Below are 25,726 nucleotides of genomic sequence, written 5' to 3'. Positions count from 1 at the left end.
TTTTACCAAAAAAAAAATCACATGTGTCGCAACTAATGCCAGGTTTACATTTATTTCCTGGATGTGAAAAACAATCGCTAAAACCCGGTCTAACAGCGACGCGCGACGAAGAAATCAAAATGGAGAACAAAACAACTTCCCCTTATCTCACTTGGACAAACCACAAAACCATAGCGCTTTGTTTTGCCCGCATTAAGGCTCGAGCACATCGCTGAATGGATTCAATCCATATATTGTTCAGCCCAATGTAGCAGGCAAGAATATGGATGCAAAATTAAGAATGATATAAAAAAAGAACACAACGACAGCAACGAATTCAGTCACGAAAAAAAATCTACGTGAGCACACACATACAAAACCAATTGAAACAGCCACTAAGCAGAACAATCAGGGAACATCCGAATGGGTATGGCAAACATCGAATCTCTCCTTCAGTTGAAATGTCTCGGCATCATCAAATACAACTCACTCGACTGTAAACAATATTAAATTACGATAAGTATAATTCGAAATGTATCCTAATTAGCGCGGTTATTGCTCGCCTGTGCAACACTTTTGCAATTTTGGCGCGTATTTGGACGCGTAAGGAGAACCGGCGCAACAGAATGACTTTGGCAGATCAGAATCACTAATGAAAAAAAATATGTATGCCCGCACTAATATTGGAAGGTGTTGCGTTGAAACGATGTGCAGCAATGGGGTGTATGACCAAAGGAGGGACTTCACTGTGTAAGAATCGCATGCTAACGGGATGGCCCGTGTGACAATGGGAGTCTAAGAAGATTCCTCCTCTTTGTAAAACACGCAAACACACACACGCACCCACACAAAAACACAGAACACGCGATCAGAACATTGTCATAATGGCAGACAGACGGGTCAGGCCTTCAGCGTACGTAACAATGCCCAGGAAAAGAGTGGGAATAAATGATGATGGTTGTCCATGATCTTGATGCAAAAAAAAACCCAAAACCCTCCCGTTGTATTACGTTGTATTTTGAATCCCTTCACCACACAATGCTATTTTCTAACCACAAAGCACTGGAACTGCACCGCCAGAGAACTTTTAACTGCGCTTCTATACAATCACCGGCCGCTTCAAGCTCTTGCGCATTTATGATGGGTGTGCGCTTCCTTCAGTTTTCACTTCGATGGTGCGATTGAGCGTAACCTTACGCACTAATACTGGAGCAACCACACACGAGCCGCCGACTCCACGCGCGTTTGAGGGCCACACTGCGAGAGAGCCTCGCCACCGTGCGAGAAAGCGAGAGAGCGAGCGAACGAGCGAGCGTGTGTGCGAGCGAGAGGCGATTGGTTTCGCAGCATCCTTAAGAGAGCTTCTTGGAATTTCAGTTAGTGATATCTTCCGATGTAGCTGTGCGATATATTGCCTGCGCTTGCCTCAATGTGTGTGTGTGTGCATGTGTTCGCAAAGGTAGTGGTAATCATGCGTGCAGAAAAAAAAACAAAATTGGCAAAAAACATCCGCTGCGGCTGTCTAATTCCCCACAATGAAGACATATGGACGCTATTGAAGATACCTTTTGCGTTTAAGTGGAATTTTTCCGGACGTGGACAAAGCGCGATAGTGTGTTTGTTGTACAGTGCGCATTGATCTGTTTCTGTTTCTTTTTCGCTGGTGCTGCTCAGAAGAACGCGGGGTACACTGCTGCTAATAAAAAAAATAAAAAAAAAACGCGACGGCACAATGCATCCGTTCTAGGACCGTCTAGCCACCGGCGGTACCCAGACGAGTTGTCGTGATCCGAGCCTAACGAAATGTTAAGTTGTATAGGTGTGTGTGTGTGTGTGTGTGTATGTGTGTGTGTGTGTGTGAAAATGTTTTTTAGCTTGATGGTGAGACAGATACAGACGAGATAGTGGTACAGAGGAAAAGAGAGAGAAATATAGAGGGAGGGAGAGAGAGAGAGAGAGAGCAAGCAAGAGAGAATGAAGAGAGCATTAGAGTGGTTGATCGTGACAGGTTGGGGGAGAAGGGAGATAGCATACTCTAGTTAAAAAAATTCAATTTTACGGAATTATTGCACAGCACTCCGTGGATGATGTTTGCATAAGAGCTCTTTGTTACCGGACGAATGTTAAAATTAGCGCGTTTGGCGACCATAGCTCAGTACGGCTGTAGCTTAATTTTCCGAAATAAACACACAATCTCGGCGCACTCGCAATCTAGACAGTTAAAATGATTTGTGACCTAACAAAAAATGTATGTTAAATATAATTGCTTAATAATATATTCTAAATATAATTGCTTGCTACCGTTGCAAACATTAACACTAACCAAAATAATTTAAAAACACCTGTTTTTACAATGTTTTTTTTTTTTTTTTGCTTTGAACGTGTAACCATCAAAGTTCGTATTACGTTCACACCTGCAGCGTGCGACAGCACCACGAACTGCCTGATTTTTCATTCATAAATTTGGAAATGAGATAAATTTGTCGAACGCGCCAATTGTCACATTCGTGTGGTGTGTAAGAGCTCTAACGCTTTATAGCTGCTAGTGACAAACATTTTTAACCCTACATTAAATAACTAGAAGCATTAGACAAAAAGTTACGCTTACTGTACTGACGCTTACGTAACAAACTACGTGTTACAGTGCATTGCTAGTCTGGAGGATAAATTTAGCGGCAAAACGCCTATATTATGAATGCCAGAAAACACTGGCTGGTAGGTTTTAGTTTCTAGCGCAATAAAAATGCATTACAAATATCACTATCTAGCGGGCCAACCAGCCGTGTGTGCCGTATTTTGACGCCCACGCTGTGTATTTCAAAACGCGTTGCTTCTCGTAATGTTATTTCACATGTTCTATTTTGATGTACTTGCCTTCACTTTTGCCACTTTACTGCCTACGGTTTGGGTTTGATATATCGGAACCGTAAGAGCACACTTTCACCGCCTTCATGTGCACATTGTGTAACTGCAGCCCTGGGCGTACTCGTGCCCGTACTCGAAACACATGTAGATGCATGGAGATACATACCTGATGCTAAATCTAGCTCTGAAGTGTTCAGTTGTTTTCAAAAAACGATAGACATTAAAGTAAGCATCACTCATTCAAACGATGTTCTAACAACAAAACAGATTTTCTGTATTACGCGAATAATGCGTTCCATAGACATTCACGTAAAACCGACGTTGGCGTATTTCAGATATAACGTTCAGCCAAAATATAGTTAATGAACAGTACCAGTACCAGACAAAAATAAATAAGCACTTGTTATTCTTATATAAACATCGCTATAACTATTCTTGCATTGGACATTTTAGTAAGCTTTCTTTTGATAAATTATAGCATTTTGTAAGTTCAAAATTAATACCTTGGTGATGTTACATATAGCCGGTCTATATAGTACAGTCGTCAACTCGTACGACTTAACAACATGCCCGTCATGGGTTCAATCCCCAAAATAGACCGTGCCGCCATACGTAGGACTGACTATCCTGCTATTGGGGGGAACCAATTAGTCACTGAAAGCCAAGCCCACAAGTGGGTACAGGCAGGTCTTGACCGACAACGGTTGTTGAGCCATAGAAGAAGAAGATGTTACATATATTTCTAGAAGTTTGATCTAATAGCAGCGTAATTCATTTTTCAGATAGACAAAGTAAAGTGCGCACTTTGAGAATCGATAGCTCTAAATTATAATTACTATAACCAATAGTTTTTATGACCATCTCACGCTTCAATAACAGTTTGACAGCGAGGTGACATACTTTCAACGAGGTTTGAATGTGTTGAGGGTTTAAATTTATCCAGACTTTCTCCAGCGCTACAAACAGTTTTTCACGGTTGGCCATGTCATCTGTTTTACCTTTTTGGCCCACAATAGACCAATGGTTTAGCGGTTTCGGACACTCCTGAAGCAGGTCCTGAAGATCGCAAAACGGTTATAGCGCCGGATAAATAAGTAAGTAAGTATTCTCCTCATAAAGCCATTGTAACCTAAAGAGTGAATGACAGAACAACGTATCCTCCCTTAACTGAAATCTTTCTAGTGATGCTTCTTTAGCGATTATGTTTTACCCAACAAGGAGTTGATTGTAGACAACGTCGGGCGGAGTCACACCAAACAAAGAGAGCTTTCTCATAAACGGAGGGTTCTACCCCTGCAATCATCACACATACGGTTGGTCGATTGAGGAAAACATTAAATACAAATAATAGCACTACGCCCTATCGCACCTGCGCAAAAAGTCCCTGCGAACCTGCGAAAAAACACGAGTTGAAGAAGTCGAAGAGATAAACGAGAATCACCTACATGGCAACGGCCATACAAAAAACAACCTAGGCTATCCTTGCCCTAGCCTTTCCGTTGCTGGAAAACCAATCGAAAACACTAGTTGCCCTGTGGTTTTCTTGGGATACGTACAATTATATCGAACGCTCGACAGTCGGTGGGTGTATGTTGACCATTGCACAACATTCGACTACATGGCACGTATGCGTGTGCTGCGTCGCGTCTCTTTCCCTCATTTCGCTTTATCCTTTTCTGGCTCCTTATTTTCATATTCTTCTGATTTTACTTTGATGATTGGCTCACAGATCTGCCTGTCGTATTTGCCACAAAACCGGAAGTTGCACGACTCCCCCGCCACGTGACCCTCACGCATTAACGTGGTCATGCAAAAGGTACAGTACTGACTACCAGGTTCATAGCACAATTTCACATTTTGCTGTGGCTGCTTGTTTTCCTCTTTGTCCCGTTGTTCGTCTAGTTTCAGCTCTTGGTCCTCGAAATACAGAAACTGCAACTCTTCCGACTCATCGGCCGCTCTACCGGACACGAGCGCTGTAAACACGATTTATCATGAAACAAATCTTTCAGCTTCCTACGGGTAGTTAGAACAACCCCTTTGTACCTTGACTCAGCTTCAGCTCCATATTCAGTATTTGAAGGGCGTGAGAGTTTAAAAAGACGTTAGATGATAGAAGCCACAGCCGCATAAAAACACTATTCCACTCTGCAAGAATATAGAATCAACGTTTTGGAAGCGAAACAGCAGAAAGCGACCGCCCCGAGTGTAAAGAACGATTGCACTGCTGAACAAGCGCACAGCAAACCACTGCATGTTTAAGTTGACAATTCCAGGGTTCTGCAACCCTTACGTGTGTGAGATTATGTGAGATAATGAGGAGAATAAATTAAACAAAATATTTACATCAACAATTTTTATTTTTTACAAATTATGATTTATTGAATGTTGATACATCGTGCTTTCATCTTTCACCTTCCTTCTGCAATGGCAACTTGCCAACCAATCGGTAAAAAAAAAATTAAACACAAAAGTACGTGTTCCTTGAAAACACCTCTTTGATGATGGTAAGTAATTCATTTTACAAACTTGACTGTAAATCTTTTCCCTTTGTATTAATGTAATTTTTTGTTAAGCAATACGCCCAAATCCGTTCTTTCCGAATAATTTTTTTTTAAACTCTAAAATACTCAACTTTACTAACCCGATCGTACTACTAATTAATGCTCGGTCGGAGTATGCCAGCAGTCTTTTGACATATACTAACCTAGAAGGTCAGTGATAGACGCCGATGAACCGGATTCCACTGGTCGCAGTTAGAGCTTCTCTTCTTTAGCAATTCGCCATCAAATCGCATGTTTGCAATACAGCCTCTAACAGCAACAGGTAAGCACTAGTGTTTCTTCCGTGCTAATATGCATGTTTGTACAATATTGATCAAGTCTTGTCATCCAGTACTCATCGTTATATGTTTGTTCGTTGCATGTTTCAAATCACATTTACCGGTACATCTTGACAACTGGTCAATAAAATGAACGTGTGTTTACAGCATAACAGTGAGTGTCTGTGAATATTTGCAATCATGGAATTGTCGTTGATGGTTCAACGCGTCTCATACAACAGGATTAGCAAAGTATGAGAATCACATTCGTCGCTTTAATGTCTCTAGCTCTTACTGTAACTCTTACGTGTATCCGTGTGACATTGCTGCTGTCGCGTCTTTTTAAACGACAACGGTTCGGACGCACCATTAGAGACTAAACACCTGTAAGTCTAAAACAGATACCGCAATAAAACATTATATGTACCGGTACGATCACGAATATAGAACACTCTCACTTTTAAATAGAACTCAAGAATTTAAATAGAACTAGTTATGTATTTAAACAATCTCTACCAATTATGTTTAACAAAAACAGGTTTAAGAAATAATGTTTTCGCCAAATCAGATAAAACAATGTGGAAAGCCTCATGTTTTAGCCACCGTACTGTAAAGACACTGTACATTCAGCTCAATAGACTGTTCTAAGCAAATAATTTAATGAATTTGAATTAAATTTTTACAACATTTTTCAAAGCTGTGTTTGTTTCACACATTTACACACATATGGTCGACTTCATGTTATCTCACCTGTCCTTGGTATCATATGACCGTTGAAAAAGTATAAGTGTGAGTTTTTTAGCGGGTCGTTCTTTGTCTATACCATGTTAGTATTTAGAGGGGAGAGTCTGTCTCCTCGTGATAAATCAGATTGAAAAGAAGTTTCTTGTTTCGATGAGAACTCAAGCAACTCTGTTTTATTTTGTGTCACTCCAACTTATATAATTCAGCAGCATACTATCCTTATCGCAGAAGAGTTCTGTCCAGTTCAGTTCGAACCGGAATCGTTTCCAGTGGAGGTGCGGTACGGAAATTCGAATTCCAATTTCGCCTTGTCTGCCATTCCCCATTCGCCCTTTTGCAGAGAGCTTTCTTGGCTGAACGTCAAACCTCAATGACAACGGGATTGTTTTTGAAGGTCGGAACACGTGTGATGCTTCAGCGAGCTCATTTGCTCTCTATCCACTGTGTCGAAAGGACGGACAAAGCTCCTACGATAACTGCAATAACGCGCTACACAAATATCCGACCATGGACTGTAAGTGTAAAGTGTTTTACGTATTTCTGAGCACACCTAATATTTACATTATTCTAATCAGCATTTAGTAAAGGCAACAAGATAAGCAACGAGGCTCTTCCGCCCTGGAAGTGCTCGAAACCCGGAGAGCTACAATTTTCCTTCTTTGAAGATCAGGAGCTACGACCAAAAACCAACAATGAATACCTCAATTCAAATAATAAACGGCCTTCTAATACTTCGACTGACTCATCTTCTGCCGCAAAACAGCCCAGAGTAGTAACGTTAATGGTGGAAGCTGCTATCGAATTTAAGCCATTGCTTACAAAAAAGGCGCGAGATAGCTCTCAGCAACGATCGACGGTGATCGACAAGACAAACAGGATCAGATTTTGAAAACTCAAATAGCTTAAACTGTTTTAGCTCTAGCTTCAAAAATATATCAAAATTAACAGCTTAATTATATCGTTCATATCAAAGATTGTATTGTAGTAAGCAAACACGCAACAGAAGAAACGAATAAAAATAAATTACAGAAACAATAGAAAATATGTAATTGAAATCACAGCACAAATGGGAGGCTTTACGGTGAAAGATTGATAAGTTGTTTCTTCTTCTTTTTCTTCTTTTTCTTATTATTAGTATTATTATTATTATTATTATTGTTATTATTTACATAAGTATTATTATTTTTATTATTATTTCTGTTATTATTTTTATTAGTGTTATTATTATTATTATTATTATTATTATTATTATTATTATTATTATAATTAATATTATTATTATTATTATTATTTTTATTATTAATGTTCTTCTTTTTCTTTTTTCTTTTTTCTTTTTCTTTTTCTTTTTCTTTTTCTTCTTCTTCTTCTTCTTCTTCTTCTTCTTCTTCTTCTTATTGTTACCCTTCATCTACTTCGTCTTCTTTGGCACAACATCCGTTGTCGGTCAAGGACTGTCTGTACAACTGATGGGCTTAGCTGATTGATAGGTTTAAAATTGAATAAAATCGCCATACTGGTTACGGAGCGTGACCTTGACTCTGAATGTTGTAGTTGTACTGAGAATAATGCAAATGTAAATGATCTACCTTAACTGAAAACCTGCGATGTCCTGAGTGATCTCATTTGCAGCATAGCTTTCCGCCCGATCTGGAAAAGAAGCCGTCATAATCGCTTTCGGAATGAAGTACCCCGCTCTGGAGGAACCATATAATGGTGCCAACTACCGCAACGATGCGCTGGAGAACCAACATAAAGCGCAATATTTCACAACCACTGCATCTCAAGGCAGAAAGACCGTCAGAAAACCAGATGCACAGCAAAGGTAAAGGTAATAAAACGTAGCATCAGACGCTAGGTGCAATAAATCTTAATATCAGAGACACTCACTGTCTGGAGATTTTTTTTTTTTGCGTTTGTGTGCTGCACTGGAACGCTCCCCAAATAAGGGTAAATGCGAGCTTTTCTATCCCCCAGATGCCCGGGGGACAAATACCATTAAACTGAAGAATTGAAGAACTGCTATTAATAACAAGTTTGCAGACGCGCTGAATAATAGACGTCATTGGAGCTGCTCCGGATGAGTTGTTTTTTCTTTTATTTTTATTTTTTTTACTACCAGACCTACCATTCGCTATTGCTGTTGTCTGCTCAGAAAAGTTCCCCACTTTTGCCATCAATCAAGCCGATTACGATTACGGCGATTACGAAAGCTTTACAGAAGAGCATCAAAGTACAAAGCGTTTACATGAAATGTTTCCCAAATCGTTCGTCTACCAGGTTAATGAAACTGAAGCATCGAAGAAAAGACTAGTGCTGATTTCTGGTAGTATCAGTTTATTCGTAAATAATTGCTTGTTTTAAATTAAATTCAGCATCAAGCAATTTGCATGGGATATGTTAGAAGGTTCGGCTAGCGTAGAACTATTGAGTGTCGAAAAAACTCCTTACTGTCGAACGCTAGAAATATCCGTACGAAACACACAAACGGAACGATATTGATGTGCCTATTGCGCGTATCTCTTTTTGGTGTACTTTCTCGCACTCTGCTGTAGTTCGGGTTTGGTTAGTGCATATGTATGTTGTTTTTTACTTTGCCGAACTTCCATCCCGCTGCCAAAAATCCTGCTGCCGTCGTCTCAAAAAAATATAGCTCGCGCACGCTGCGCACAATGCACATGGAATCGCTCCTGTATTTGTAAAAATAGAAAAACCAAATTATTTGTGCTGTGTTATGGTGGTGATGGAGGTGATAGTTGGTTATCGCTCTAGTATGGACACCCTCCCTTCTTTACCTACCCCGTCATGCAACACGTCGTAGGGGCATATACGCATTGAAGGTCCATTATTTTGAACGCACATCCTGCACGCGAAGATAACGACGTCATGGCAGAAAATGCACAGCCCTAGCAGTCTGCGAAGGGCTGCTGTAGAGGAAAGCAGAAATTAACCAAAGCAAAAATAAAACGTACAATAGAGAAGAGTGAGCTGCGCTCCTATCGCTAATAAAAAATATTTACCATCGCCTTGGGCCAAGCGCATACCGCACGGTCCAGCGTTGGGATTGCCCATTTTGTCTGCACAGTTGTTCTGTATCGGTACTGATCGAATTTTCGCCAAAATTTGTACCGTAATACTTCCACACACACGCACACATACACTAAGGAATAAGCAAGCAACGCGTACGGCTCACGTCTAACACGTCGTCAGCATGGGGCGAAAAAAGCGATGTCTCTGCTCCACTGGAACTCGTCCACTGGAGCGGCATCTTCTCAGAAGTTTGTACGTCTCGATACACTCTCTCGAACAAACACACACACATACACATACACTCATCCTCTTTCTTTCTCTTTTTCTCTATCTCTCTCTCTTTCTCTCTCTCTCTCTCACACACACATACACTCTGTAGTACTCATTCTCTGCCACACGGTATATTCTCTCAATACTTCCAACCCACTACATCCCTTCCAACCGATGTCTCTGGGGTGTGGGGGCACGAAGCAGTAACAATGACGCCAGGTGATTGGGAAGAGAGGATATTGTGGATGCAATTAATATTTGCAGTATAATAGTGAGACCTAAGGCCAAGATGCAGGGGCGGATTAAGCCCTAAGCGAACTAAGCGGCCGCATTGTTCGAACTATGTTCATTCGCATGACCGCTTAGGGCCTCCTCTCGTCTTAATCCGCCACCGCTAAGCTGTATGCAAATAAGAAGGTAAAGTGCTTCAACTCAAATTGACATTTGCCGACTTGACATAACAATACTAAAAGCTTCTTCTGCTTCATTGGCACAACAGCCGTTGTCGGTAAAGGGATGCCTGCTCTGGGCTAATGGGCTTGGATGTATATGATTTGTTCATTACCCATAGCAGGATAGTCAGGCCTACGTATGAGGGCTAAGAGCTCCGGCGATAAACTCGGGAAGGGTTGGACAGGTGCATAGAAAATAAAATACGTTTAGACATAACAATACACCTTTCACTAAGAAGAAGAGGCAAGCAAATGAGTAAAAGCATCCATTGATTGCAAATTCATCCATTGATTGTCCAGGCTGAATGTGTGGGGCTGACTTTCACCCATCGGGTGCCTTGTCCTCGCTTGATTGTGATGCAATGACACGATGATGAATGAAAAAATTATTGCCATCCCATTTTATGGACGCGAATTTCCGCGAATTTGCGAAATCGCAAGAGTGACATGTTCAAATCACGGGAAATCTATCAGTTCCTTCCTTTATACCAGTTACCAAAAAGATATACGCGCAACAGGCACATCAATATCGTTCCGTTTGTGTGTTTCGTACGGATATTCTTTCTCTCTCTCTCTCTCTCTCTCTCTCTCTCTCTCTCTCTCTCTTTCTTTCTTTCTTAAGCTTATCTATATGAAGTTTCACGCACACAAGCTGTCATCGCCGCAGGCACTCCCAATTTGACCCTTGTGTCGAACCGGACCTGCGCTCGTGAGCGCTAATTCATTCCACATTCAACCATCGGGTCCTACGGTGCGTGTCACGGATTAGTTTTGTTTGACTGTGTTTTTGTTCCTGTGTTGTGGCAACACGATTTCATTCATCCCACACTCGGCCGATCGCAGCACGATGCAGAAAGCATACTGGACAAGTGAGAATTTAATGCCCGCATTGTGGTGCGGTGTCGTATGCTTTTGTGGTGCATTTTGCTAACTGGCCCCCATCCCGTGTCTCTCTTTTGCAGTTTTTGTGTCGCCCAAAAGTCGCTGTGATTTTTGCGAGCGACCTTTGCGTGCTGTATGTAACAAGTGTAAGTACTCTGGTCGCGTTGGAACGTGCCCGATCGTAGTGCGAAAGAGAAATGTAAGTGCCGGTGTAACGCTACTAGCTGTGATGTGTCCAGATATGCCAACAACTAACTGCCCTACTACTACCCTCCCATACAGGTTTTGGTTCACTCACACTGCTGGGAGCGGATGTTGGGACGCTAGCAAATCTCTACCTTAGCAGCAGCAATAGCTTCACTTGGGCCATACATCCATCCCTTGAAACTAGTTTCAATGTCATAAAATTGTCCTCTTTATGTACTCGCTGCTGCAAGCGTCATTGATGCTAAAAATAAAACCAGAAAAATAAATTGTACACCCATGCTTTCGCATGGCCACTACAACGACTGGCTTTTGTTACATATCGCTTTCTATCAACGTGTACAGCACCTATGCTTCCTTCGTATTAGATTAGCAAAACCAGCGTCCATGTTCGGAAACTTGGCTTAAGTGATTTCAATAATTTGTCTACTAATAATTTGTTGATAATAATTTGTTAATAATAATAATTTGTAATAATTTGTTAGCTGTCAATGGTTTCCGAATGCAAATCGCAGAATTTTTTGAAAAAGACACAATTACAGGAGTAAGTAATGGTACTCTGATAGATGTATAACTGTTTGTTTTTGAGCAATCTGCTCCTGTTATCTCTGGTATTCGCAGTCTGATTAATATGAGAATGCTTGTTAGTCTGTACCTAGATGCTCGGGGGTAAGTAATTACTTAACGTTTGCACAAAAAAAACATAGATTGCCGATTTGTCATAAAGTTTCCTTCACACCCTCCAATCATGCAGCATCAATGGTCGGTAGGGCCCCGATCACCACCATTAAAATTGTGTATGATGGTTCATACAATGGCGGATTTAGGGTACCGGGAGCTCTAGGCGATCCGACGAAGGTTGGCCCCCACCCCCTCTCCCCCGCTCATCATCTACAGGGGGCCAACATTCGTCGGATCGCCTAGAGCTCCCGGTACCGTAAATCCGCCACTGCATGAGCCATCATACACAATTTGACACTTCTATCTCTCGAACTCGGGAGCATGTTGTATTTTAGACCAATGAAAAATATTACACTCGAGCGAAAACTCTAGCATTTTCTTAAACTGGTTCAGACAAGAAAAAAGCCAAAAGCAAAACGATACATATTTTTCAGTATGTAATGCTAAAACAGCGGCACCATCTACTACCTACCACCTCAATACAAACTGAAACGAAACGATAATCGGAGAACCGGTCTCGAGCATCGCATGACTCATTCTACACAGGTATTTTGCATGGGGAGCGGGTTGAAAATTTTTTACTCTTGGCATCACATTCTCCATGCATTCTCCAGCTGATTTTCCGCTGCAATCGGAGCTATTCTCGGGTCGGCTGGAAAGCTGTGATTCTGCATACTCCGCAACAAACCGGTCCCTCCGTTTCACATGGTTTCGTTTGGATCCTTTCACGTTCTCCTCTTGGGTCGCTTCGTCCAACCGACCGGCCCCCTGCGAGATGTAATCGAGCAGCTAATTCCATGTCATAAATTGTGTCCCATGACGCATGCCTAGTCGAACGAGTCATGGTCACACAGCCACCAGTGTGCAAGCACCTTTGATTTTTACATAACATTTTTCATTTCAGTTACGCTTTTTGTGTACAGCTGATGATGTCCGACAATAGATCTAAAGAATTAATTTTAAACCTCCATCATTTTCGAGATTTAATAGTTGATAACGTGCTTTAAGTTTAACTAGAGTCGTCAGCTATTCCTCTTTTTGCTTTTTTAGTCTTTTTGCCATCCTGTTCATGATTTCCTGATTTCTCTGATTTCGTCGGAGCTCGATGTATTTGTGTACAAAGTTTCGAAGATAGCTAACAGAAATATGATTATGAAGCTGAAATGTGATCAGTGCCAGACAATTGCGCGAGCTACTCATAGATGACGGTGTTTAACGCAAACAGGAAGATCGCCCTTTAGTCGCGTTGGTTTTACGACCACTGCACCTCAGCCCTATCTTTTCTCATATTACTCATGCATATTTGTGTGAGACTGTGTGCGGAAGCCATGCAATCGTGTCGAGGAGATAAATGGTGTTATTTTGATCGCCGCTACATTCGATGCGTTTAGATGGGCCTTTTTTAAACATCTCTTCTTAAACTCAATGTGAGTGTGTACGTACAGATCTTCCGCTGTCCGTGAACTATCCGCGTGAAAAAATGAACATACTGCTGACTTATTCGTTGTTGTATGTCTTTGTTTGGCGTCACTTTGAACCGATTGGCTTCGCATGTCACTTGCATCTTATCTGCAATCTATTTCCTAGCATCTTTTGTGCTGGGCTTTTCCTCCTACCAATTTCCCGTAGAGTTCCGACCTCGCTTGTCCCACGGTATCCATCGCGCCGAAGTGCCAACACATCGAACGAAAAAGGGCGTACCCTCGCAAACCGATTACGATACGACTCACCATTGCAAGCTACGCAGCACTCTGGCGTACAAAATTGCAGACCATGGCTATGGTCTGGCTCATGGCAATAACAACGAGTTAATTAAACAAGAAACTGGCCAATCGCTAAGCGCCGCACGAAATCCCATCAGCGCTTATACACCTACGCGTTCTCTGAAGCGTGCATTCGTCCCGTCGTATCATATTCACCTGATTAAGCTGTTGCATAAGATCGTGAATGTGTGCACAATCACGACCAACGCAATTGGCAATTAGATGAAAGAAGAGAATGAACACCTGCAGTGCAATGGCTACACAGCAAATTTTATCATCATGCTTCAGTAAAGTTTTGTACTGAAACGGTTCAGTTATAGAATATTTTACTGATTTTCAGCATAATTTTTTTTTTGTTTTGCTGATTTTCAGTAACGCAATTTACTGAATGCATTTCAGTAATACACATTTTACTAAAAATCAGTAAAATCAGTGTCAAATTGGTCGTTTCACTGAATATCAGTAAAACAAATGACTGAAAATGCAGCTATTCATTCTGTCAAATCGACCTGTCAGTCAAAACATCAAAACAAAACAACGCGGTGTGCTCGTGATGTGTAAAAAGCCAGCCGTGTTGGCGTGTATAATGTTGGCTACAATTCACTGTGCTTGCTGAAATTTGGTGGAGTCTATGAGCGCTTACTGAACCATCAACACTTGTTGCGACAAAATATTAAACTGTATAAAACAAAAAACAAACATTTATCCAAATGAAAAGAGGGACTGGCAATCTTTGCGCATCAATAAAAAGTCAATTTAAAATAAATATTTCATTTTTTAATCACTACTAACTACTGAAAAATCAGTAATATCATAATGGCTTTACTGCGATTTCAGTAAACGAGCTGTCATTTTAATGAGCATCAGTAAACATTTAAAACAACATTCAGTAAACAACATTCTTTTTATTGAAAAGATTACTGAAACTTCAGCCCAAAAAAAATCAGTAAAATTTTACCGAAGCTCAATAAAAAAAAAACATATGTATATAATTTATAAAAACCAAAATAATAAAAAATAAGATAAATAAGCTTATGTTGTGCTTGACTTTTGCAACCAATACTTCTTTTTCTTTTTTATTGCATACCTCATCTACACCCCTAAATCCCCATAAATTAGAGTATCATTCAAAAACCAAAATTTGCTTTGACCCACATATTTTCAAGTTATATTTTGAAATTTTTAATCATCTATAGTAGGCTTATTCTATTCTGAAATCTATAAGATTTGAGTTGAGAAAATTAACTCCAAAGTTAACTTTTCCATACAAATGAACCTACAAAATTCATCAACTCGTCGACGAGACGACTTGATTATAAAATTAAAATAAACCTGATAAACTTATTTAACATTTTTTAATTCTTTTTGCAAAGTATCCTCCTCCAAAGTAGTACTCCTTGGCTTTTGTAAATTGTAGAATTGGCTACTCAGGAAATATAGCTGGTTATTATGAATCATAGCCATTGCACTGCAGGTGTTCTCTTTTTCCATCTAATCGCCAATTGTGTTGGTCGTGATTGTGCACACATTCACGCTCTTATGCAACAGCTTAATCAGGTGAATATGATACGACGGGACGAATGCACGCTTCAGAGAACGCGTAGGTGTATAAGCGCTGATGGGATTTCGTGCGGCGCTTAGCGATTGGCCAGTTTCTTGTTTAATTAACTCGTTGTTATTGCCATGAGCCAGACCATAGCCATGGTCTGCAACTTTGTATGCCAGAGTGCTGCGTAGCTTGCAATGGTGAGTCGTATCGTAATCGGTTTGCGAGGGTACGCCCTTTTTCGTTCGATGTGTTGGCACTTCGGCGCGATGGATACCGTGGGACAAGCGAGGTCGGAACTCTACGGGAAATTGGTTGGAGGAAAAGCCCAGCACAAAAGATGCTAGGAAATAGATTGCAGATAAGATGCAAGTGACATGCGAAGCCAATCGGTTCAAAGTGACGCCAAACAAAGACATACAACAACGAATAAGTCAGCAGTATGTTCATTTTTTCACGCGGATAGTTCACGGACAGCGGAAGATCTGTACGTACACACTCACATTGAGTTTAAGAAGAGATGTAAAAAAAGCTCCATCTAAACGCATCGAATGTAGCGGCGATCAAAATAACACCATTTATCTCCTCGACACGATTGCATGGCTTCCGCACACAGTCTCACACAAATATGCATGAGTAATATGAGAAAAGATAGGGCTGAGGTGCAGTGGTCGTAAAACCAACGCGACTAAAGGGCGATCTTCCTGTTTGCGTTAAACACCGTCATCTATGAGTAGCTCGCGCAATTGTCTGGCACTGATCACATTTCAGCTTCATAATCATATTTCTGTTAGCTATCTTCGAATCTTTGTACACAAATACATCGAGCTCAGACGAAATCAGAGAAATCAGGAAATCATGAACAGGATGGCAAAAAGACTAAAAAAGCAAAAAGAGGAATAGCTGACGACTCTAGTTAAACTTAAAGCACGTTATCAACTATTAAATCTCGAAAATGATGGAGGTTTAAAATTAATTCTTTAGATCTATTGTCGGACATCATCAGCTGTACACAAAAAGCGTAACTGAAATGAAAAATGTTATGTAAAAATCAAAGGTGCTTGCACACTGGTGGCTGTGTGACCATGACTCGTTCGACTAGGCATGCGTCATGGGACACAATTTATGACATGGAATTAGCTGCTCGATTACATCTCGCAGGGGGCCGGTCGGTTGGACGAAGCGACCCAAGAGGAGAACGTGAAAGGATCCAAACGAAACCATGTGAAACGGAGGGACCGGTTTGTTGCGGAGTATGCAGAATCACAGCTTTCCAGCCGACCCGAGAATAGCTCCGATTGCAGCGGAAAATCAGCTGGAGAATGTGATGCCAAGAGTAAAAAATTTTCATCCCGCTCCCCATGCAAAATACCTGTGTAGAATGAGTCAAGCGATGCAAGAGACTGGTTCTCCGATTATCGCCTCGTTTTGTATTGCCGAAAGACTTAGGATTCTGTATCAACAAATTGGGACTGCAACAGTTTTATGATGTGTATGGATTTGATTTCATCAAGATTTTTCATTGATGAAATGGTAATAGCGATCATGTTAACAACGTACAACAGTTTTTTTAAAGTAATATAGGTGTTACGAACCGAGCTTCTCCGGCAGGCCACGCGAAGGTTTGGCCCTCAGCAAGAGTTGCAGGGTTGTAACGGAGGAGAAACAAACAGCAGCAGAGTGGACAGAGTATTTGATACTTCGCCTACTAACCAGTCCTTCCCGCTAGTTGCTTCTGATCCAAGGTTGGGAAGCCTATGCAGACGGAAGGGGGTGTTTGGCTCGGAAATCCAGGGGCTCTGTCCTATTTCGGATATTTAGAATTAAACCTCTTTACTCCAAGAGCTTCTGCGTTTGAATCCTGCTTTATTCAAAATATGGCCTACTTTTATACTAAAATTATCCTCCCAAGTTTATCCGAATATCCGTTCGGATGGGATAATTCGTGTTTCCAGAAACATCTTATTTTGACTTGGAAGGATAAACAATGGTTACTACGATTAGATTGGTAAAGAAAAGAAATTTAGAATCGCGTGCGTAACAATAGGGCTATCGTAGAAAGCACAATTATTTTATATTAAAAAGCAAAAGTTTTTTATTTATTATAATACATTATGAATTTGTTTTTATATACAGATATAAATATATCCATTATTAGCTAATAAGGACGACGGTGCGCCACATCAAAGGAAGATGTAGTGCGAACTGTTGCTCGTGAATAACTTGAAAATTATTTAAAAAAAAAACTACCCTTCTATCAACCGTGAATCTTCTCCGTTGTCGTCCGTTTCGATAAGCTCGCTCGTGTCTGTTAGGCTATCTGAATCCGTAAAGTCGGCCACGGCCGTCGTTTGAAGTGTGTTGGGCGGTGTGGCCGGCGCTTTTTCACACATCCAGCAAATCAACCGTGGATGCGACTGGCAGGTCAGCAGCAGATCGTTCTCGTAGCACTGGAATTGGCACTGGTGGCTGCAAGCGCATCGCAAAACATCGTTCAACAGATAGGGCGGTTGTTTCATGCTGTATGGCATCGCTTCCTGTCCCTCCTCTTCTGAGTCCAGAGAAAGTTTGAGCTCCTGGTCCTCGAAGAATAAAAACTGCCACTCGCCCGGCTCGGAGGGCTTCCATTCGATGAACTCGCCTTGCATTTGCTTCGTAGGCTCTAGTATGTGTACAAGTGCACACAGGGGCAATCACAATTAGATATTATATTATTTACCATCTGCCAGTGCCAGCAGTGAGCCCATTGCCTACCTTGATTCGGGTGCTCCATCGATGTTTTGCGTACAAGATGCAGGAGTGATTTAAAGCGAATGTTAAGCGACACGGTGGCGTTTCGTTGTGTTCAATAGCTGGTCGACGAATTCACCCGATCGCAAGGTTCAAGGCAAAGCCCTCGCCGAAGCAACTGCTCGAAGCGACTCGTCGGCTCGACCAGAGAAACGGTGCACTTACGCATGCAGACACATAAAACTCGATGCTGACTAATGCTCGTATGCGAACGCCTTCCAAAGCCTACTAACGATACACGCCAGAAGACATCATCGTCGCAGCTGCTACGATGTATACCAGGATTGGGCAGACAATGGAAGCATTATTATTCTAGGTTGTTTAACTCCATAGCCCAGTCTTAAACGGAAAGCATGACAAACAGAGATAGAAAGAGAGCGAAAGAGAAAGAGATGCTTTGCATCCATCGTCTTTCTCCAGATCAGATTTCTCGCATTGAAGCAGAAAAACGATACTCACGAGGCTCACGACTTTCGTGCCGGGGTGTATGACTTATTTTTTATCGCAGTAAGTGGGTTATCTTTAAATACAAAATAATGCTAATGCATTAGTTTTGCTTCCACCTATTTTTAAAAAAATCAACACTTTGTTCGCTCAATTCCTTCTCAATCAACTCAATTTGAATCAATTTCAGGGATAAGAAAAAACACCCTGTTTCACAGCAAGTTTCTTTTAAATAACATTGATTTCTTTTTTCTGGTGAAGATAAGCTTTCTTTAAAGTTGAACATGTCAAAAGAACGATAAGGTTAAAGCCTGCCTGTCAAATTTCTGCTGATGTCTGCTTCATTTGAAACGGAATTCAAGCATTCGATGAGACAAGTTTTGGTATTTTCTGGTTCACTGGAGCATCAAACGACAGTAAATACTAAACTAGCATGAATTATAAAAACATTTCTTTACAATGAACGATCTGACCATATTGCTGATATTATCACAACGCTATATGTTTTACAGTAACGCTACTCTGTACCCTTATCTGTTTATATGCATTAAGGTGATCTGCATAAAATAATACATTTCATTAAATAGTCTTGTAATAATGTTTGGCCATTTATCGGCTCATGTTTTAAGTTACATAGTATTGTGACAGTATGCATATTTCGTGATTCAGGCAATGACAACGCACATATAGTATATAGTGCCATTGTATTAAACTATATGAGTGCCACGTTGGATAAATTATAGCATGAACCCAACAAATTACGAGTAACAACCAGAAAACCATGGAAATCTTGTATAACAAATAGTTGTTGAGGTATACGCGATTCACTAAACTCGTCTAAGTGGTAAAATATCATTCTATATAATTCAGATATCGTAATATATTCATAAAATAAATATACATTCATTGTTCAATATAATAATTGCATTCGTCATAGCGCGAAATTGATGTCACAATTAGTTTAAATGCGTCTTCTCTTTATTTCTATATGTTGGGGAATCATGGTACATTTTTATGATAGCTTGTGGGCTTGTATGCATTCCAGTTTTGCTAATATTATTATGGCTGTATTCTCTAGTGATTCACACCCAATCTTTTAAGATACGTTATTTCTTCAGTGCAAGCGTATCGTGACATAACTTTGGATTGCTTCGTTTTTCTATTTTTATAGTTGTATTCCATTTAATTTTCCTTCTATTAATTCTCTCTTGATTTCATGTAATGTGTGTTTTTTGCGAGGCTCATTGTTGAATTTCTTTTTTTCTAGCATTTAATGTGATTGTATCTCCCATAGAGGTTAACAAATCTTGTGAAATATTTCAAACGATGACAACAACGAAATTGTTTTTAATTGTTATCCGACATTTTAATCGTTAACAGAGGTAGTTGTGGGGTATGTAGATTTGCTAATTCTTTGAGTTCAAGATTCCTAGATTTGTTTTATTCATGACACCTCGTCTGATAATACGTTCATGTTACCATTTATGTAATTAATTTCTCAAATTAAATTCTTCATGTTTTTATAGTTTCTACTATAAATACTATAGTCTATATAGTATAGTATAGTTTATACTATAAATATTCTAAATTCAAGTTAGGGTTTAAAATATTCAGCAAACCTATTCTATAAGTTCCTCCTATATTGTTGATGGATTAGATCTCTTCTTTTGTGTATGCCTTACTTGCATTTATAGCCATTAGTTACTTTTGCTGGAACTGCGCCTCAGGTTTGTTTCGAAGCTTCGGTTATGATTATGAAATCCTTAATTTATACCGAAATTTGTTCGACGTGAGGTTAAATTCATTCCCTAGTTTTCCAAAGCCTTTTGTAATGTTTCGCTCATTTTAAAAGGCGCATCTTTCTGTAACATTTTCGTAAAGTTAGGCCTGTTTTAAGTGTTTTATAAAACTATGATAACTATTAGAAAAAACGAAGGACCTCATCGTACCTTATCCGTATTTTTAAGGATATCTTAACTTTGTATTCGTCGTTGAGTACTTTGATTAATCTCGTTCTAATATCGTGTTTCGTAACCGTAAATCAAACCGTATATGATATCTATTATATGTCTTATGAGTAATATATGTGTAAACTATGGGCTCTGTACATTCCTTATTCAATTGTTCAAAATTTACACTTTGAAAACACAAAATCAAATTAAATGTACGTATATTAGGTTACGTATAATGGTTATTAGAGTATCCTGGCTATAATACAATAATACAGATATAATTTAACAATAAATATCATCGAGGTATTAGAATGTATACTGTGAAGATCCTACCAGAGATGGCCTGATCTAAAATAAAAATCCTGACTTGAGGTTCAGAGCAAAGATGTGTTTTGTACTGTTATAATACTTTTTTCTTATTTGTGTATGTGATTCTCAGCTTAGCAGCTTCTCCTATAAACTATTGAGCTTGCACAAAACAATCATGTACAAGTTTTTTTCTAACATAAACATGGAATCTTCATTTATAATTTTTTGATGGAAAAATAATACGTTTTTACAATATTGTATTATTTTTTTCATAAAATTTTGCTTCTAATTGAAATATTTATAAAATAATGTTGTAGGTCTATGTTCAAAAACTAAAAGTTATAATCTATATTATATTTTTTACTTTGTATTTATGTGAGGTGTAAGAAAATTATCGCCTTCGTATTTCATCAAACGGAATAGGAACATCTTCATGCACTACATGCACTATTCATGGGCAGTTAAAGATTTGTTGTTTTATGATATGAGGCAATTTCACAACTTTTTACTGAATATATCTGACGCACAGGTATCGACACATTTAAGCTTTGTTTTAATTTTTGGCATGTTCGCGTAGGACGTTACGCCAAATAGAATAGACCCACTTATCAAATATCATATACAATTTGTAAACTCACACGTTTATGGTGTAACCAGTTCTGAAACACCTAAAATACGCTTAATTTTCATTACAAACACCATCGTTCCCTAGGTACTGAAAGCTCTGTTAGCGAACTGACCCGTTTTTTCATGTGGCTCTGTCCATAAAGATATTACGATATTTTTCCAATTTTCATTGCGATTTACCGTTAAACGACTCATATGTCTTTTTGCATGTTATTTTTAGTTTCGAAAATTGTGTTAAAAAAATTTAGACTTTTTTTTATTTTTAAGTTTCAATCGATGGACTAATGTTTCCATGGATTCCTTAAATAAACACTTTTTATAGCCTCCAATATTTCATCCGCATTATTACTGTTACATGCTAATTTTTAACTTATTTATCGCATATAGTTCCTCTCTTCACTGCTTCACTTATATTTTCACAAACACGGCTACACCATGATCAATATTATGTCCGATGTTTCGTTCACGCCGTCGTTAGTTCCCTTCAGCGCCGATGGTATGGCCATTTTACTGTATGTTTTTCGGTTTCCAGCGAGGTCCAGCGCCTTTCCAGCATCACCATTATTAGAAACGTCATTCATTCAAACATCTTCCTGATTATTCATTAATATGTTGATTTTTTCTTCGTTATTTTGTTAGGGTCACCTTCTGGTGGAAATAGTAACATGATGATGGTCTTAATAATGTTTAATTATACTGGTTTTATTCATTTGTTCAGGAGTTTTATACAAAAAAGTTATAGTAAACCATATCTTGTCCATGTTAAAGCCTACCTTACAATACACCAAACCATATCTACTTTCCGAAAATGAAGAGGAAAATTGAAAAGACGTAGATCTACAGAAGAAAGCACAACAACAAAACAAGTAATCGAAACGAACACACGTAGCCGCCAATTAACTTCAAAACTGTTATCATCAGCTGAAGGAGTGAGCGATTGTTCCTCTCACTCTATTCTTCTTCTTCTTTGGCTCAACAACCGTTGTCGGTCAAGGCCTGCCTGTACCACTTGTGGCCTTGGCTTTCAGTGACTAAATGATTTCCCCCCATAGCAGGATAGCCAGTCCTACGTATGGCGGCACGGTCCATTTGGGGATTGAACCCATGACAGGCATGTTGTTAAGTCGTACGAGTTGACGACTGTACTACGAGACCGGCTACTCTATTCACTCTATTCTACCACATGATTATTAACTCCATATTATATGATTAATTTGCATCATATTACGCTTATGTGTTTCATGATCTTTTTCACATTTGCTTTTTTTAATATTAATTACATTTTATTGTAATTAAATAGCATTTACATGTTCAGTATAAAAAACTTTAAATGTTTAGTTTCGTTGAATAACACAATTTTATTACTAGCTAAAAGGGCTAAATTAGGTTTGAATTTGAATATAATAAATTCAATAATGGATATATATCGTATTAACTTATTCTTAATTGATGTGAAATGCAATACGTTGAATATAGAATGACCTGTTTCATAAAAACTAATACCTCTACACCCACATCCTAATCAAATTTACTAACTTATCTATCAAATAAAAAACAGAACATTGCTCGTTTACTATTCGCGTTGCTATGTGGCTCACCATCTCAGCCATCGATTTGCGACCACTCCTTCCATTTCCTGCAAAAGAATAAAAAAACGATAAGAGGAACGACATAAGCCCAAGTTGAGTTTGATCATAATATATTATCCCTTACTGCCTGCGTATATCGTATAGTTGTCCAGTTGTCTGTTAAATGCCTTTTGACTATCTCCAGCAGTTGCAGTTGTCTTTGCAGGATATGAGGGTGCAGCTATCGGTTTGTGTTTATGATTTTGCACCAAATTTTTTAGCTTCATACCTTGAGATCCTAATCATATGGTGTATTGTATTCAAATAGCCTAGCAAATCATACTTAACGGTATTTCTGTGATTCTTGCCCTACCAAGCAGCGAACAATATTTACATTTTAACAGTGGTATTTTGCGTGTTTTTTTTTTTAATTTTTTTTTTTTGCTTTTTTTTTGTATAAAGACTCAGGGCGACCTAAGTAGGCTTGTGTTGTTGCCTTTTTTATACTGGTTAATGCAGGGAGGACTGATTTTCTTATAATGGAAGCCTTATGTTAATGCAGGGAGGACGCACGGGCCGAATGGAAGACGAGTCGCTTCCAAGCATTACGCAGCGCTCTAAAAAAAGAGCCACTAGCCTCCGCTAACGGCTAATGACCTTTAAATTATGAAACAGTATTTCAACATTACTCTGCCTAATAGAAACATTTAACAACATATAGAATACAGATGAAATTGCAAATGATAGAAAAAAACTTTTCTGATCATTTCAATTAAAAGACTCATAATAATAGGCCCCACCTTATCATTGCATAAATCAATAATAAACATTGCAAAAGGCAAACGACCAGACGCTGAAAATCTGAGATAATCAGTCGAACCAGCGAACTCGGTCGTTCCAGGGACGGTTCGCCGCGACGCTCATTTTCACTCATTTCATAGCCCTCTATTTGAACAATTTACAAAACTAAGCGATGCAATACTCAAATATCAGGAAGATGAGACAAACTCCACAAGTGATTTATACTAGCGAAAGAAATGACGAAAAAGGGAGACGAGCTATGGCGTGGCATGAAGGACAAATCCGAACAATAGTCATATACAATTCGATTTCGCCATGCAATACTTTTTGCTAATTCAAAAGAATAATAATATTCAAACTAAATGAAGACTTCGGCCAGATTATCTAAAGCTTAATAACATAGTTTCACTTGATACATTTCCTATGTTACACATCCAGGAAAGCACCTGTGCAGGAAATGTGCAATCGAACGAACACGGCTAGGTTAGCCAATATGGATACAATATTTGGGAAAACTTATTATCAGAGCATTGAGTGGTTGATATTTCTCCCAGACACACAATCCGAGCAATAGTCATATACAATTCGATTTCACCACAGAGGCGGATTAATCCATCTCGGGGCCCTAAGCGGGAGATAGAATTGGGGCCCCTGGTTTCCTTAAAAGTCCAGAAAATTATATTGCATTTTTTTTAATATCTTGTTGCGAATACCAAATATGTCATCCTGATTTCGTGAGGGATTAATTTTCTTCTGTCGTTTTTTATGCCAGTAAGTTAATTATTTTAATAGCATCTATCTTTTTCTTCATTGGCATAACAACCGTTGTTGATCAAGGCCTGCCTGTACCCACTAGTAAAGTGGGCTTGGCTTTCAATGACTTTTTGTTACCGTAACAAGATAGTCAGTCCTACGTTTGGGGGCACAGCCTATTCGGGACATGAACCCGTGGCGGGCATGTAGTTACGTCGTACGAGTTAACGGCTGTACCACCAGACCGGCCCAAAAAGGATCTATAGTCTTCGTGTAATCAAGCTAACATATTTTGCATATTATTAAGATGTGCATCATCGTTGATTCCGGTAGTGCAAAAATCAAAACTATATTCAAATACTACACAGCAAATTTTCTCATCTGGCTTCAGTAAATTTTTTTAGTGAAACGGTTCAGTAATAGAATATTTTACTGGTTTTCAGCATGAATGTCATATTTTTACGAACTTTCAGCAAAACAATTTACTTAATGCATTTCAGTAATACGCATTGTACTGAAAATCATTAAAATAAGTGTCAAAGTAGTCGTTTTACTGAATATCAGTAAAACAAATTACTGAAAATGCAGCAATTGATTTTGTCAGATCGACCTGTCAGTCAGAACATCAAAACAAAACAATCCGGTACCCACTTGCTCGTGATGTGCAAAAAGTTGATTTGGTAAGCGCTTACAGACACCCTGGTGAAATTTCAGGTGAGATTTCGACTTACGAGATTGATTTCAAATAATTGGCAGCCGTGCTGGTGTGTAAAATGTTTGCTACAATCCACTGTGCTCGCTGAAATTGCGTGGTGACTGTGAGCGCTTACTGAACCATATACACTTGCGCCGGCAAAATACAGTATAAAAACTGTATAAAAGACCACAAAACATGTATGAACATGAATTGAGGAACTGGCAATCTCCAAGCATAACTGGGATTTCAGTAAACGAGCTGTCATTTTGATGAGCACCGGACATTACTGAATGATTCAGTAAACATTATTTTTACTGAAAGGATTACTGAACCTTTAGTTTAAAAAATTTCAGTAAAATTTTGCTGAAGTTCAGTAAAAAAGTTTTCTGTGTAGCTATACTAGTGTTACTAGTGTTTGGTGTAAAGCAGCATTTCATTCTCTGTAGTAGTTTTTCAACACAAGTGCGCATTAGGTCGTTTTTCTAAGCTAAGAGTCTTGTATATTGAAATAAATCAATGAACAATGAAATAATAAACTGTAGTTAGTAAAA

At 39.2% G+C, this 25,726-nt stretch overlaps 2 protein-coding genes and 1 long non-coding RNA gene across 4 annotated transcripts in view; 1 reads left to right on the top strand and 2 right to left on the bottom strand.

Annotated features, from left to right (window-relative positions):
* The window catches only part of LOC120956888 (uncharacterized), a 124,518-nt gene that overhangs the window by 81,775 nt on the left and 17,017 nt on the right, over positions 1–25,726 (bottom strand). The gene's annotated exons all lie outside the window — the stretch shown is intronic.
* Positions 10,723–11,546, top strand: LOC125908443 (uncharacterized). The gene is made up of 2 exons (XR_007453378.1): positions 10,723–11,027; positions 11,121–11,546. It is a non-coding gene; the product is annotated as an uncharacterized LOC125908443 (long non-coding RNA).
* Positions 17,384–18,428, bottom strand: LOC120957233 (uncharacterized). Its single transcript, XM_040379323.2, has 2 exons — positions 17,989–18,428; positions 17,384–17,896 (listed from the first exon to the last, which is right to left on the bottom strand). The coding sequence occupies exons 1-2, from the start codon at positions 18,005–18,007 to the stop codon at positions 17,481–17,483; spliced, it is 435 nt and encodes a 144-aa protein (XP_040235257.2). The 5' UTR covers positions 18,008–18,428; the 3' UTR covers positions 17,384–17,480.

The sequence above is a fragment of the Anopheles coluzzii genome, chromosome X (assembly GCF_943734685.1).
Source record: "Anopheles coluzzii chromosome X, AcolN3, whole genome shotgun sequence".
Lineage (NCBI taxonomy): Eukaryota > Metazoa > Arthropoda > Insecta > Diptera > Culicidae > Anopheles > Anopheles coluzzii.
Note: the sequence above shows the minus strand (reverse complement) of the source record. Positions and strands in the feature narration are given on the sequence as shown.